The 15,450-nt window shown below is 41.3% G+C and overlaps 1 protein-coding gene across 1 annotated transcript in view; it reads right to left on the reverse strand.

Annotated features, from left to right (window-relative positions):
• The window catches only part of FAM81A (family with sequence similarity 81 member A), a 45,559-nt gene that overhangs the window by 24,525 nt on the left and 5,584 nt on the right, over nucleotides 1-15,450 (reverse strand). The window contains exon 3 of the mRNA XM_054564625.1: nucleotides 1,624-1,742. Within this exon, the coding sequence (XP_054420600.1) occupies nucleotides 1,624-1,742 (119 nt within the window). The remainder of the gene's footprint in view (nucleotides 1-1,623; nucleotides 1,743-15,450) is intronic.

Below are 15,450 nucleotides of genomic sequence, written 5' to 3' on the forward strand. Positions count from 1 at the left end.
AGCCTCTTAGATATATTGCCGCGCTTAATCTTCGATTGCAACTAAAGTGACCAAGAAGAGCCTCAAAGTTCTCCTGAAGTCCCTTTCCTGCCCTGCGGCTCAGAGGTTCTTCTAGCTCTTCATTGTTCCAGAGCTATAACAGAGCTGTAGCTTCGTTTAAGCCAATCTCCACAGAAAGGATTCAAGTTCTTTCCACTCTATCACAGTGATTTCCTAGATCATTCATCCAAACAAACAATTATTACCTACTGTTTTCCTGAGACTGTTTCCAGACACTTGAGCTACAAAAATAAAAGATTGTATTATACTCCAAAACAGTGAAGACAAGAGAGAGACCCAACAGAACAAAGAATGCTAGTGGAGCTCAGGAGAGTCAGGTATCAAGGAAGACTTCCGAAAGGAGGAGACATTTGATCAGAATTTGAAAGGCTGATTAGAAGTTAGAAAAGAAGGGGGAAAGGAATGTTGGACATAAGACAGCATGTGCAACGGCACTGAAATAGGAGAGCATGGCCCCTTCCGGAAATAACAAGCAATTGATCACAGCTGAAAGGTACAGTGCAAGGGTAAAGAGAGCTGCAGAGGTCAGTAGGGTTTCTGTCCCTAAGAGTCATATGAAGGAGATTGGAGCTCACTGATGAGGATAAAAAAACCACACAAGAGTGGCCAACCAGGCCTCCGTTCAACCACTGCTGTTCGGCTGATGTGACCCAAATACACATGCCCAGCACGCAAGGCCCTTCAGGTGTCATCTGCACAGATACCTCCTCACGCTACTGCTCTCTGCTCCAAAGAGGCCTTGGAGCCTATGAGTCCCTTTTTCTACTCCCACCCTCTCTGCAGACCACTGTCAACTGTACCTCAGGATGATTCTAATTGCCTATGAGCTCCACAGCTCCTGTGTAGACTTGCGCTTGACCTTTAATAGCAGCAGAGGGCAGAAGAGGCCCGTAAGTACATCAGGGCTGGCTGGCATTTCTAACAAGCTCCAGGTGACTTGGATGCTGCGGGTCCAGCAAGCACAATTTGAGTAGTAAGGGGCTAGAACACCACTTTCCATGCTATCGGAGGTGAAAATGCTGTTTTTAAAATTTCCAATCTACCATGGACTTTTAGAAAATAAAATAAAAATATAGTCAATAGTATTGTAATAACTATGCGTAGCGTCAGGTGGGTACTAAGACTTATTGGGAGATATAATCACTGTGTTGTACAGATGAAACTAATATAATATTGTGTGTCGATTGTAATATAAAAATAATTTAATAACAAGAGAATTATAAGAAAAATGAAATTTTTAACACGCAAAATGTTAAGTCACAACTTTGTATATTATTGGATTCAGTAAGCATAATAGTCTTACCCTGCCAAACGGCACAGGTCAGCTGAGCTCTCCCACCATTTCTTTCCATGCACACAAGTCCAGTTGCAGACACACAAGAAATCATGGCGCGCTCGCATCCAGTCTAACTTCCACTGTTCAATTTTATGGGCAAAGGAGGAGATGTACGAGAAGAATTCAAAGAATTTGCCCTGGGGCTTCATGAATATATTCCCCAACAAAAATGAAGTTTATGAAAAATCCCTTTTGAGGCGTGGAGTCCCAAACATTTGACCACTTACCTTGCCACTCTCCCTCGGAGATCTCCCAGACCGGACAGCTGGCGCATCTCCAGAGTCTTTAAGGCAGAATTAGTTCCATAGCTAATGTTGTCCCGGGCCCGGATCTGCTCCTGGAGTACCTGGGCAACACAGAAAGCCACAAGGGAGTCGTGTGGGAACTTACATGACACCACAAAACCATTTTAAGTAAGAACATTTAACTCCTTTCGAAAGTGGCTCCTTTTTAACAGTTATCTGCTATATACAGAGAACCAGGGGCTTAGACAGGGAGAGAGACCTTAGGGAACACACCCACACCAAGTCCCTTAACTTACCAATAAAAACGCTAGACTTGATGTCAAAAGACGTGAGGGAGGTCCAGCTTCAGGAGAGGCAAAGCCCTGATCAAGGACCCTGGACTCTTGGGATATATTTTTACCACCCCAGGGTGTTTTTAGATAGTCATTGTTTTAGTTGAACAATCCCTACATTAATTAGGAAGTAATAAATCAAGAGTAAGAAGGGGAGTGGGCATCAGACCAACAGGTCCAAATTCTGGTTCCTCCACTGTGCGATCCTGGGCAAGTGTGTACAGTTCTCTGAGCCTCCCTTTCCTCATCTGTGAGCAGGAGTGGTGACTTTAGTCTCAAGGCCACTGTGGATATTATATAAGATAAACATAAAGCACTTAGCACAATGCCAAGTACATGTTAAGTACAGCAAGTGCTAATCTTTCTAGTAGTTATTTGATGACAACATTTATACAGGAATGGCAGAATGGTGTCCCATAGGAAAGACATGAGATGAAAGCAGAACTGCCTGAAGGTTAAGTGACCTGACCTAAAAGCGTGACCTAGTGGCACATCCATCCTGGGAACTCTTCAAAGGAACGCTGGAGACGATGAGGACACCCCTAGGGTTTCCTGAGCCTGTACTGAGAGGTGCTGACATGCACCAGATCCACACTGGTCCCCTGGAGGGAGGTACTCAGGATGCCCATGTTACCCACCAGGAAGTGAGGCACAAACAGCTGAGATTACATGTCCAAAGTCACATGGGTAGCGAGTGGCTAGCCAGGGCGCTGCAATGCTGCCTGCCAAAAACAGAGAAGACGCTGAAGCTGAAGCACTATGGCAGACAGACAGACTAGAAAACCTGAGTCCTAAGTAGCAGGAAACCTCTCAAAAGCTAAAGGTTGCATCAGGTGTTTCTTTTGCACATTTCCTTGGTCTTTGGCACGCCTGTCCCCCACCGGCGCCCTCTGGTGTACTCCGCCCTCACACTCCCCTCCCACCACCACTTCTCTCTCCTTCCCAAAGAGAAAGCTTTTGGATTTGGGGTCCTTTCCCTTTTAATGACTTTTTACAAACATTTTCTATTTGCTTGAAGTCCGCTTAAATATTTATTAAGTCTTTCTTTTATTTTATTCTTTTTTGGTAATTTAAATAGATTAGCCCAATGTTCCTTTATTTTTATTATTTCTTTCTTAAGAATGAAGCCTTTTTTTTTTTTAGTACAGTATTTTCTTTGTCCATAGTTTGGGTGTGATGTGTTTTCCTTTGTTACTGTGTTATTTTCAGTTTTGGATTTCTCTTTGATCTAAGAATTAGTTAGAACTGCGTCTCTTCATTTTCAAACTAAGTGTTTTTCATCATTTTTATTATTTATTTATAATTGTATTGGGTTATGATTTAAAATATGGTCTGCAATATATTTAATGTTTTGAATGTATTAAAGTTTGCTTTGTGGCACATGACTGATTTTTTTTAAACGTTCTGTGCAAAATATTCGGGGACAGAAGTTTCAAAGTTGTCTTTTAGACTGCTGATTCTATCATTCATTTTTTTTTTAGATCTTATTTATTTTTGTCTACTGGATCTCTGCAGCTTAAAAGAGGTATTATAAATCCTCCCGCTATAAAGTATTTTTCATCAATTTCTCACACTTTTAATATATATTTAGCTGCCATTTTAATTGGCACATATACATTTACAATAAGTGGCCATAACCATTATATAATAACCTTCGTTATATGATTTAGTGCTTTTACTATTATTTCATCTTACCAAACAGTAATATTGCTACTATGCTTTATAAATAATAAAGCAAACACTTGATCGAACTGTATACCAGACACTGTTTTAAGTGCTTTCGGTACGTTAGCTCATTTAATCCTCACAACACCCTTTGCCGGAGGTACTATTGTCTTCCCTCTTTCCCAGTTGGTGAAATCCCTAAGCAGTTAGGGAACTTGCCCAAAGCCTCAGTCAAAAAGTGACAGAGCTGGGATTGGAACCAGGACTGTGCTCTCAATCATGACACTAGGCTGCTTTGTTTGTTTTCATTTGTCCCTTCATTTCACTTTATATTTATAATTTAGGATGCTTTTAGTTGTTCCTGTTTCCTTTCTCCTTTCCCTTATTTTGACTGCTTTAATCAGGTTACCATCGATTGCCTTTCCTCCCCTTGTAAACTGGGAACTGTTCCTGGACACTTCTATTTCATGACTGGTCACCTTCCTTTCTACAATGTTCTTAAGCACATACATGTCTACTCCAGGCTCCGTTCTTGTACGGCAGTCCCTCTCCTCAACATGGCACACTCAGAACATCTCCCTGTCTACTCTCCTTCATCCTCTTCCCCCTACGACCCCCCCCCCCCATGACTTACTTGGAAGGACTTTACTTTTCTCCCCTTTTGCCCTTCCCCATCCCTCTAGGCTTTGCTAAAGTAACTCGATACTTCCAGATGGGCTATAATTACGATTTTGTCTGTATAGTGTCTCTTCTGGTTCAATAATTTTTTAACTCTTCTGTTACCCAGTCCCAGGCATTTCTCAATATCCAATTACATGAAATAATACAGGGATCACTGATTACCTTTGCGCTTCTTTTTTCCTTTTCTCCTGTCTTAGGGTCTCTGTGCAGACTCACAGTGTTTTGGTTAGAGACCTTTCCCTAGCGTTTTCCTCAGATCAAACACTTGGACAAAAGGTTCTGAGTCCCTGCCTTGTCAATAATCCTCCTCCCCTCTCCCTGAAGGATGAGTGATAAATTGAAAAGATATAGAATTCTTGACTTAAAGATGTTTCCTCCCAGTGAATGTCAAGGCTGACAGGAAGTCTGATGCTCCTTCCTTTATAATTACCTTGGCTTCTTACACCTAGATGCTTGTCAGATTTTTTTCTTCATCTTCAGAGTTCAAGAGTTTTATCAGAATGTACCCAATTGTGGTGCACGTGCGCTCTCGCGCTCTTACGCTCTTTCTTTTAACCAATTCTACCTGGAATTCAGTGTACTTTTCAAACTATAGTCTCAGATATTTTTTCAACTCAGGTGAATTCTCTTCTGTGTAACTATTTTTTTTTTCTCCATCCATTTCTTTGTCTCCTTCTGGAGCTCCTATTATTCCTACGCTGGGTGTCCTCGATCTATCCCTCAAGTCTTGTATCTTTTCCCCCCACAGTTCCTCTCTTTGCATTTGGCTCTGATGTTTCAACCATTTTTTTCTACTTTGTCTCGTGGGTAACTAATTCAGCTCTTAAATGCAACTATCCTTGTTTCTAGTTCGTCTACTGACTTTTAAAAATTTAAGTTCACGGAAGAGATGGAATGTTGTCCCCAGGTAACCTTAAGTGCCTTATCTTAGTTAGCTGGGGCTGCTTTAGCAAGATACCAGACTGAATGGTTTATAAACAACACACATGTATTCCTCATAGTTCTGAAGGCTGGGAAATCTGAGATCAGGATGCTAGGATGGTCCCATTCTAAGCAAGACCCTCTTCCTGTCTTGCAGGGAGCCTTCTTGCTGTGCCCTCACATGACAGAGAAAGTTCTGGTCTCTCTTCTTATAAAAGCACTAATCCCATCAGGGGTGCTCCTGACCATTTAAACCTCATCACCACTCAAAGGCCCCACCTCCAGATGCCATTGCCCTGGGGGCTAGAGCTTCAACATATGAATTTGGGGAGTGACACAATCATTCAATCCATAAAATGTCCTAATTATTTCTCATTCAAGGTCCACCTGTTTCCTATTTTATTTGGGCCCATTCTAAAGGCTGTGCTTATTCTGCCTCCTTCTGGCTGCTGGGCCCCCTTAGGTGTGGCTTCTTTTTGTTCTAGGATCATTGGAATGAGATTAAGTAGGTGGCCATAGGTGGTCCTAGGTGTCGTGGAAGGAGCTTATGAACTGGAGGTGTAGCCAGGGAGAGCCCGTGTTCAGGCAAGACAGCAGGAGGAAGCCTCTCTGTCTTCTGCCCTCGGCAGCCCCCCAGCCTGCAGGTAGTGGGGACACAGCCCACCTCTACAGCGCACCGCCTCCACCTCCACCTCCAATGAGCACTTGGCGCAAGGCAGTGAGACTGGCCTTCCCTCTGACTCCTAAACCACAGTGCCCAGGACCTCACTTCCCGGCTCCCCCAGGCCAGGCCTCGCGGGCTCCCCCAGGCCTTCCTGCCTGCCTAGCCCAGCTGTGTAGGAGGGTGGCACCGGAACTGGGAACAGTGGAGGAAGCCACACTAAGTCACCTTCCCATTACCTCCTACGCCAATCTAGGGTTTCTTAAGGATACAGTCATGTCTATCTACTTGTTACTATTTATCTCTAGAAATCTAATGATTTCTGATATCCTGAAAATTTGCAGTCTAGTGTGCAAATAAACAGGAAAGCCTTATTAGACAATATAATTATGCTTGCATAAATTGCTTCTGTGTTCATTTTTCTTAACTATTTTTAAATATAACATACATGCAGAAAAATGCACTTACATACATTGTTTAGTGTTTTCAAACTTCCTGCAGAAAAGCAGAAATTAGGAATGTGAGGATTCTGTGTTTTCCTTATTGAAAACCTGGGTGGAGCCACTATAGGTATAGTGACAATGACAATTAAAAAAAAAAATTTCACTCAAAGGAGTTTGAAACTCTAGACCTATCTGTTACTTGTTGTAGTTTCCAGCTTTTTCTGAATGAACCCGCTCTATTAAGAAGACTGCAAGCCAGTTACGATCACCTGTGAATGGTACAACGTTAGTCATCCCAACATACTCCTGCAAAACAACTTCAGATGTGACTAATCTGGTTCTGACACTCTCCCACTGATGAAAAGGCACTGGTATGTGTTCTCCTTTAATAGGAAGTAACACTCATTAGTTATAGTTAACAAAAAGTAAGACTTATTTTTTTTTTGTATGTAGCACTCGGAACCTTTGTTTATAACATGGCTGAAGACCAGCAGTTCTCAGATATCTTCGGGGTGCATAAGGATCCCTGGGTGGCTTGTTAACACACACATTCCCAGGCCCCATGGCTGGAGAGCCAAAGCTGGGAAACAGGCCCAGACATGGAGTCGTGGCCCATACGCCATGCCTGGGGGAGCGCTGCCTCCGACGCGGGAGACACGAGGAAGGCTCCGACCCATCATTTCATTTCAGTTGTCTCTCCACCAAAAAAACCACTAAGCAAAGAAAATAAACAGCAATTCACAACAGATAAGAAAAAAAAAAAAATCATTAAAAGACAAATTATTTTTAAGTTCAAACTTTCTAGTAAGCAAGGGGACAGGAAGTAAACACCACGCCGCAGAACGCAGGACTGTGGCGTGGATGTCGGGGGCTGTGCCTGCGTGGGGACTCAATGTGCGGCAGCTCCGTGCTGCCTGCCCAGTTCTGCTGGGAACCTAAAGCTGCTCTAAAAATAAAGCCTGTTTAAAATTAACAGTGAAAAAAAGTACCATTTTCATCTACTCAAGAAGCAAATATTTTTAATGTATAATACTAAAATGTCTATCAAACATTGAAAATGCACTTCCTGAAACAACTTTTCCACAGCGTGACTCATCAAAATATATTCGTACTGTTCATAACCTTTGATTCTGCAATGCTAGTTCTTGGAATTAATTTTAAAGGAAATAGTAAGAAAAAAATGACAAAAATATATACACAAAAATGCCTTTGGAGTGTCATCCACATACCATGTATTTGACAAGGTATCTACACCACACGTTATTATGCAGCTGGTAAGAGGTTAATGGAGGGCTTTAAAAAACAAGAGAAAATGTGTACAATTCAATATTAAGCAAAAAGAAAGGATACAAAATAAAGGTACAGCATGTTCCAGCTGTTGTAAGATAGAGAATAATACATGATATAAAATAAATTTTGTTTATCTCTAGAGTGGAATTATGATAAATTCCTCCTTTTTGAATTTTCTATAGTGAGCTTACATTACTTTTATATCCAGGGTGAAAAAAGCGTGTCTGTCTGTGTGTTTTAATGCTTAAACATAAAAAAACCCATTTAGCTCTCAGATGAATAAGATACTGTATTAGAAGTGCTTTCTTTAAATAATACAAAAAGGAATTATATCTGACCTTAATACAATACTCACATTACTGAACATTTGTGAACACAGAACGCATTAAAGAGTTCACTATTTAAAGGAATTCTATGATGAAGTATTAGGAAGCAGTCCCTCTGTATGGCCAGTAATGTTCCCTAATTTGTCATTTTGGAACAATAGATCATAATGATGTGTTTACTCGGTATATCATCAACTCTCCATTATTTTCCGTTCAATTTAAGAAACTGCTTTCTGCATGCCTTCTATGTGTTGGGCACCAGGAAAGACCGCAGGATGCAAGGTGGGCGGCCCCTACAGTGACATTTCACACCAGCAGAGAGGAGAGGTCAGCCACCTTGAAAATGGGGTGTCCCAGCCTCCATTTATTTCCTCTAAGACATGGCCTGTCTTTGAAGAAGCTCCCTTCCCAAAGACAGTAGAGAATGAACCCCAGAGTGAGCCCTTCAGCACTACAATCATGCTGTTTCTGCAAAGGACCCACTCTGGAACGTCACCCGCCCAGGCAGGCAAGTACTGCCAGGAATGACCAGGAAAGAAACAGCCCTCTGTGTTTCTGCTTCTCCAGCTTCCCCTAGATATGAGGATTTAGAAATGAAAGAATACCTCCAATGCTACTTGGAGAAAGGCCCAACTCCTGCAGGGAAGAGCCTCATAAGAGAGTATCTTCCTACCTGGCTTTTTAATCTTCCCACCGGGACTTAAAACTCCCTGGAGTTCCAGCCACATATATCAAATTGCCTTTTTGGCATTTTTACCTGATCATTCGATGGGACCCTGGAACTTGCCCGGTGCTAAACCCAAGTCTTTCTACCTCCGACATAGGGAAGTCCTGTCAGCTCTATCTGCAAAACAGATCCAGAACTATCCACTTCTCTCCATGTCCAAGGTGATTCCTTCAATCCAATCCAAGTTCACCCCTGAACTGCCACAGTGGCCCCCAACCCAACCCCTGCCTCCATTCTTGCTCCCCTACAATCCCTTCTCATGCAGTAGTCAGGGCTTTTGGAAATACAAGGGCAAGAAATTCTATCTGTTTTATCCACAATTACTTCCTCAGCACCAAGAATGGGAATGAATTCAATCCCTTTGCTTAAAAATAAATCATGGCTTCCCATTTGCAGACTCCTAACTTCCCATGATATTCTTCAAGGCTAATGATCTGGTCCTATTCCCAGCTCATGACGCCCAGTCTGACTGGTCTTCCCTCTGCTCCTCAAACATGCCAAACTTCTTCCTGTTTATGGCCTTGGAACCTGCAGTTCCCTCTTTCTGGAAAATTCTCTTCCCCGTGTGTCTCCTCCCCAACACCTTGGCTTGGCTGGTCCGTTCTGCCATTCTAGTCTCAGTTCACATCACCTTATATCCCCACCACACTTCCTAAAATAGCCACACAATCACTCTCCATGTATTAGCTTATCATAGCCCTTGACTTAGGTTGAAATCACCTTGGTTACTTAGTGTTTACTCCTATAAAACCTGCTAGAATGCACAGCAGGTTTAAGTGCAGCAGCCTTGTATGTCTGGGTCGCTACTGTAGCCCCAGTGCCTCGAACAATGCCTGCCTCCCAGTGGGTGGCTGAGAAATTTATCAATTAATTTAACTCCACATTTCAGGATTTGGTTTTCCACATTGGAGGCTCAGAGACTATAGCTACCTGGTGTCTGAAAGTGATCAGTTCTGCAAAAATGAACTTATATAAGCTAAGATGTACAGAGATGAGGGCTGACACCAAAACACCAATTAGTTAATGTATTGCAATACATTGAAAACACTCTTTCAAATGAACAAATACTCAAATTCCATTCAATTCCCTGTCTTCACCCCCTAGAGTCAAGCCACATGACAAGCCAAGTCTAGTGGGTAGAGTTAAAACAAAATGAATTTAGATAATGTGATGGTTAATTACACGTCAACTTGCTGAGCCATGGCAAGCTCAGAGAGCTGGTTAAACAGTATCTGGATGTGTCTGTGAGGATGTTTTTGAAAGAGATTAGCACTGGAATAGGTGAACTGAGTAAAGTAGAGGGCCCTCCTCAAAGTGAGTGGGCCTACAGTCCAAATAGAACAACAAAGAGGAAGAAAATGGAATTTGATTTCTGCCTGACTGAGTTGGGACACTGATTTTCTTCTGCTCTCAGCACTCCTGGTCCTCAAGCCTTCAGACCTGGGCTGGCATCTACACTCTCAGCTCTCTGGCTCTCAGGCCTTCGAACTATTACACCACCATTCCTGGGTCTCCAGCTCGCAGACGGCAGTCTCTGTAATCATGTGAACCGATAACTTATAATACATAAATTCTATATAAAATTATACACACGCACACACACATATGTATGTGTGTGCGTGTGTATACATAAAAATATTAAAAATCTGTCTGGAAAAAGTCCAGCCATTTTTAACGTAACAAGAACAGTTTGCATGACATCGATGTAACCTAGTAGCCAAAGAGAGTGGACTAGAATGCGCATCTATGAATGATGATGACTTCCCTGTACTAGTCAGTGGGGGTGGTAGATGCCACTCAGTGAGCATGTGTACTGTGTGGCCGTCACATTCAAAATGATTGAGTAGAGCAATGAATCTCATCAAAGTTTGCATTAGGCTTGAACATTCCTCCGCAGAAACCATTTCAGATGATTGAGAAGGCTGAAGCTATGGGCAGCTGGTGACTGGCAACTTCATCATGACAACACTCCCGCTCATGCATCACATCCCATGCAGAGTTTTTTGGCAAAACATCAAATCGCCCAGGCGACTCAGTCCCTCTACAGCCCAGATTTGGCGCCATGTAACTTCTGGCTTTTCCCAAAACTAAAATCACCTTTGAAAGGTAAGAGATTTCAGACTGTCGATGAGATTCAGGAAAATATGACAAGACAGCTGATAGTGACTGGGAGAACTGTATGAGGTCCCAAGGTGCCTACTTTGAAGGGGACTGAGGTGGTATTGTCCTATGTACAATGTTTCTTGTATCTTCTTCAATAAATGTCTCTATTTTTCATATTGCATTGCTGGATATCTTCTGGACAGACTATATATATATATATATATATATATATATATATATATATATATATATATGGTTCTCTTTTTCTAGAGAACCTTGACTAATATAAATGATAATCACCCAAGTCCCTCTGCTGATATACATGTTCCCATGGGACAAGATCACTGAGCTACTGAGCTAGAGGCCAAAATTCTCTTTCTAGGCTAAATACATGAAGTCCAGTAGCCAAGTCTCTCTCCTCCCTGACAGTGCTAGATGTACAAGTTCTATTCTGTCCATCCTTGTCCACACCTCTGCTTTGACATGTTATTAAGACCAACTCTATACTCCTCACTTAACTTAAGTTCAGAAAGCCCATTTATAAATTATTAAACTAACAAAACTATATATAATCTAGTCAATTAGATGAAAGCTTGACACAGTTTCCCATAACCCAACTAAGTCAAAGCCAAACTGCAAGTCAGTGGACCTTACAAAGCATGGGGACCAGGAGTAAGTCTGCAGATTCTAACCAGCCAGGTAGCAGACCCCACTGCCTAGTTCCCCAAAGACACAGTAAAAGCTCTAAGGGGACATGGGGTCCCCACCGCTTCGCCAAACCATGAAATTCAAATGGAAAGGAAATCTTGCCATCAACAAAAGGGCCATGGACTGACTGCTTACCAGGATCAGGCTTCCAGGGATTGATAAGAGCTTAAATCAAAGACAGTATGGATAATCCAGACATGCAAAATTCATAATTGACTACATTACCTCTTCTAAATTTATAATGATGATGGTAATTTGTGGAAAGTTTCTGAGGAATACATAATTGATAACATACTTCACATCACAAAGCTAACTGCCAGTGGAGACAATGGGTGGAAATATATTTAAACAATATATATTTTCATTCAACATTTATCAAGCACCTATGGTAAACTAGTACACAAGAGTCATCAGCTTTGACATTGGAATCTGCTGATATAACATGGGCAATGATCACAGGGCTCTGGAGAGGCCAAGGACCCTGGAGGCATTGATTAATGCAACATTTATTGAGCTCCTACTATGTACTAGATTCTGATAGATGCTAAAAATAGAAAAATTAAGACTCAGTTCTAGTTCTTGAAGATCACACAGACTAGTGGCTTGACAATATATTTTACTTTTCTTCCTGTGTACAATTGTGTTCAAAGCCATATGGTAGAGAATCAGAAAGACTTATCTAGCCCAATTTACCAAGATATAGCATTAACATTAACTTAATTCAACTACCTCTATCACGAGCCTGGGGTGAGCTTTATATGTTAGGATTGGCTTCAGTTTTAGTTTTGTAATACACAATCACCTGCAGATACAGATTTTTATGAAAAAAATACCCAGTAAAATTTTACTGAGTGAACTAAAAAAAATGTGTAAATCAGTAATAAAAATAATTTTAGAACCAGACAACTTAGAGAAGAAATTCATTAAGAATCTACAGACAAAAAAATACACTTTTCACATAATTTAAATTAGGTTAAATTATGTGAAATTATGCCCCACTTCTTTGCTTTAAATATACAAATATTACATTTGCATAATATCCACCCTCTCAATTTTATATTACTTATACTTTCTTTTTTTTAAATTATTTATTTATTTTTAGAGAGGGGAAGAGAGGGAGAGAAATATCAATATGTGATTGCCTCTTGCATGCCCCCTCCTCAAGACTTGGTGCACAACCCACACCTGTGCCCTAGACTGGGAATCAAATCGGCAACCCTTTGGTTTGCAGGCCTGCACGCAGTCCACTGAGCCACACCAGGAGGGGTAAATAAAGACTTTCTTTCAGTACTTTTAAATTTTACTCTGCAATAAATAAATAAGATTTTAATCTACACCATGATTTCATTCTTTAAAAAAAATTTGGCTACAGACAATGTTGCGGTTTTGATGTTTCATCAAGCATCCTAATTTTGGTTATGTTTGAGTAAACACACTCAGGCTTATAATATATATAAAACCATATAATTAGTTTTTCACATCAGAGTTTACTAATCTTCCAAACTTCCTTCTGTTACTTTATAATGATGTATAGTGACTAACAGTCCTAAAAGTAAATGCTCATATGTGCAAATTTTTTACCAGAGTTAGATTTTACTAAGTTTCCCTCTCTACAATGGAAATCATCTTTTCATTTGCAAAATTGCACTCTGCAAAAATTACATGTAAATGAAGACTGTTGTCTAGTTAAGGCAAGAATAATCATTACACAAAATGTGCTTCAGATGGAAAAACAGCAGATTTGAAATTACTTTAAAACTCGCTGCACTGTAAATTGTTTAAAAGTCATCTTAAAGGAACACTTTAAAGAAAAATTGTGTTAAAAACACAATTAGCCCTGACTGGTGTGGCTCAGTTGGTTGGGCATCCTCCTGCAAAGCAGAAGGTCACAGGTTTGATTCCCAGTGAGGACACATGCCTGGGTTGCAGGTTTTGTCACTGGTCAGGGTACGTAGGAGAGGAAACTGATCAATGTTCTCTCCCTTTCTTTCTCCGTCCCTTCCACTCTCTCTAAAAATAAAGAAATAAAATCTTTAAAAAGCCACAACTTAAAGAAAAGTAGTTAGCAAAAACTTAAATGATTGATGACTTTGGATTTCCAGGTATGTTTGCTAAAGACTCAAATTGTCTAAGCTGTTCAATGAACTCACATTAAAATAACGATGGGGCAGAGAAGAACTCAGTGAGAACTAAAGCTACAATTACCTAGTTTTATGAAGAAACTCTTCTTGAAGGGGTAGAAATACTCAGAAAGCAAAGAATGGCTGAATAGTCCTGCCTGTCACATTTGGGAGTTGGTTACCTAAGGTCGGGGTTCTAGAAGAGCTTCCAGAAGGCAGAGTAGAAAGGTGAAAACAACATGTTGTTAGAATTTAATAATCTGGGTTTAGTCTGGCGCTGCCCCCCAACCCGCCTTGGCCTTGAGACCTCAGACAAGTCCCTTCATTGATCTGGGCCTCTTCATCCCTCATCTGACGAGGAACACAGTTTGCATAGATGACCTCAGAGTCTGTCTCTTCTGGTCCTTTTTGCTACAAGCAAATTTGCAACTGGCTTCACTCTGAACTGGGCATGTATTCACTTAATAAGCATTCATGGCATTTACATTGCACTGGGCAATGCAAAAGAGAAGTAAGACAAGGTCCCTGTCCAGGGAAGCAGACTCTAAAGAAACAATGTCAATCCTATTCAGTAAATGCCATGGTAACAGTGACAAGAACATTAAGGCAAAGGGAACTGAAGCAAGCGAGGAACTAGCAAGGAGGGCTTCCTAGAATGAAGGAACTGTTTAACAGCATTAAGGGCTCAGCTGAAGCTGGAAATTATTTATTTAAAATACTTCTAATTGTTGGATTAGTACATAGTAGCTACCACAGGGGAAATTATTCCCCAGATCCCATATTTGCAGCTAACATGCTATCACCTCTTACATTGACAGAAGAAATCAAGTCCAGGCTTTTCTAAGGGTAGAAAGGGTAAGGTTACACTCTGCTTTTTCCTGAGGACAGTAATGCCGGCATAGATTGGTTCTAGTCTCTAGTCTGTCCACCACCCACAGGAAATGCTGGGCATGGAGAGAATGGGGAGGTCCCACTATTTTCTAAGATGAAACATCAGGGTGTTTGTATTTTTTTTATGACACACTTCTTTGCTATTGGTTGAGAGAATGGGAACATGAGAATCATTATATATATTTTTTTAACCTCACCTGAGAACATTTTTTCACTGCTTTTAGAGAGAGAAAAAGGGAGAGAGAGAAACATCGACACAAGACAGAAGCATCGATTGGTAGCCCCCCTCCCCCTTCCTACACATGCCTGAACTGGGGATCGGGAATCAAACCCACAACTTAGCACATGCCCTGACCAGGAATTGAAACCTCAGCCCTTCTGTGACAGCACAAAGCTCCAACTGAACCACACCGACCAGAGCAGAATCATTATTTATCCCCAATCACTCTGGTTTTATCTGTCACCCTCTTTAGATCTATTTCGGTGTGGGGGGGGGGCTATCAGCCTCCTAAATGATCTCTAACCCCTTTCAAAATGAAATGTTTAACTTGGAGCTCTTCAGTTTTGTGAAGGGGCCAACTTGAGATTGGCAAGTGATTCAGCCTCTGGGATAACATTGCTTTAGTACTCAAATATAAAACTGGAAAGAGCATTCTAAATGTAGACACATACCTTCCAAAACCAAGTAAATTATCTCTGGCAACTTCTTAAATTTCCTAGGCCCCCTCTGATGTCATTAGAGCTCTTTGGTTGCAGGCGATTGAACCTGACTCTGGCTGACTTGGGCGGGGGGATGAAATTTATGGAAGGATATAGGGGAGAAGTGCACACACTCAGAAGGGCAGCTGAGGATCCCGACTGAGAAGACACAAAAGGCATTTCCTAGGGCCCGGACAGCAAAAATCACTGGCCAGTATTCCACAGGCACAGCTGCTGTGGGG

The sequence above is a fragment of the Pteronotus mesoamericanus genome, unplaced genomic scaffold, assembly GCF_021234165.1.
Source record: "Pteronotus mesoamericanus isolate MK-2021 breed Mesoamerican mustached bat unplaced genomic scaffold, CSHL_Meso_final contig_164, whole genome shotgun sequence".
Taxonomy (NCBI): Eukaryota; Metazoa; Chordata; class Mammalia; order Chiroptera; family Mormoopidae; genus Pteronotus; species Pteronotus mesoamericanus.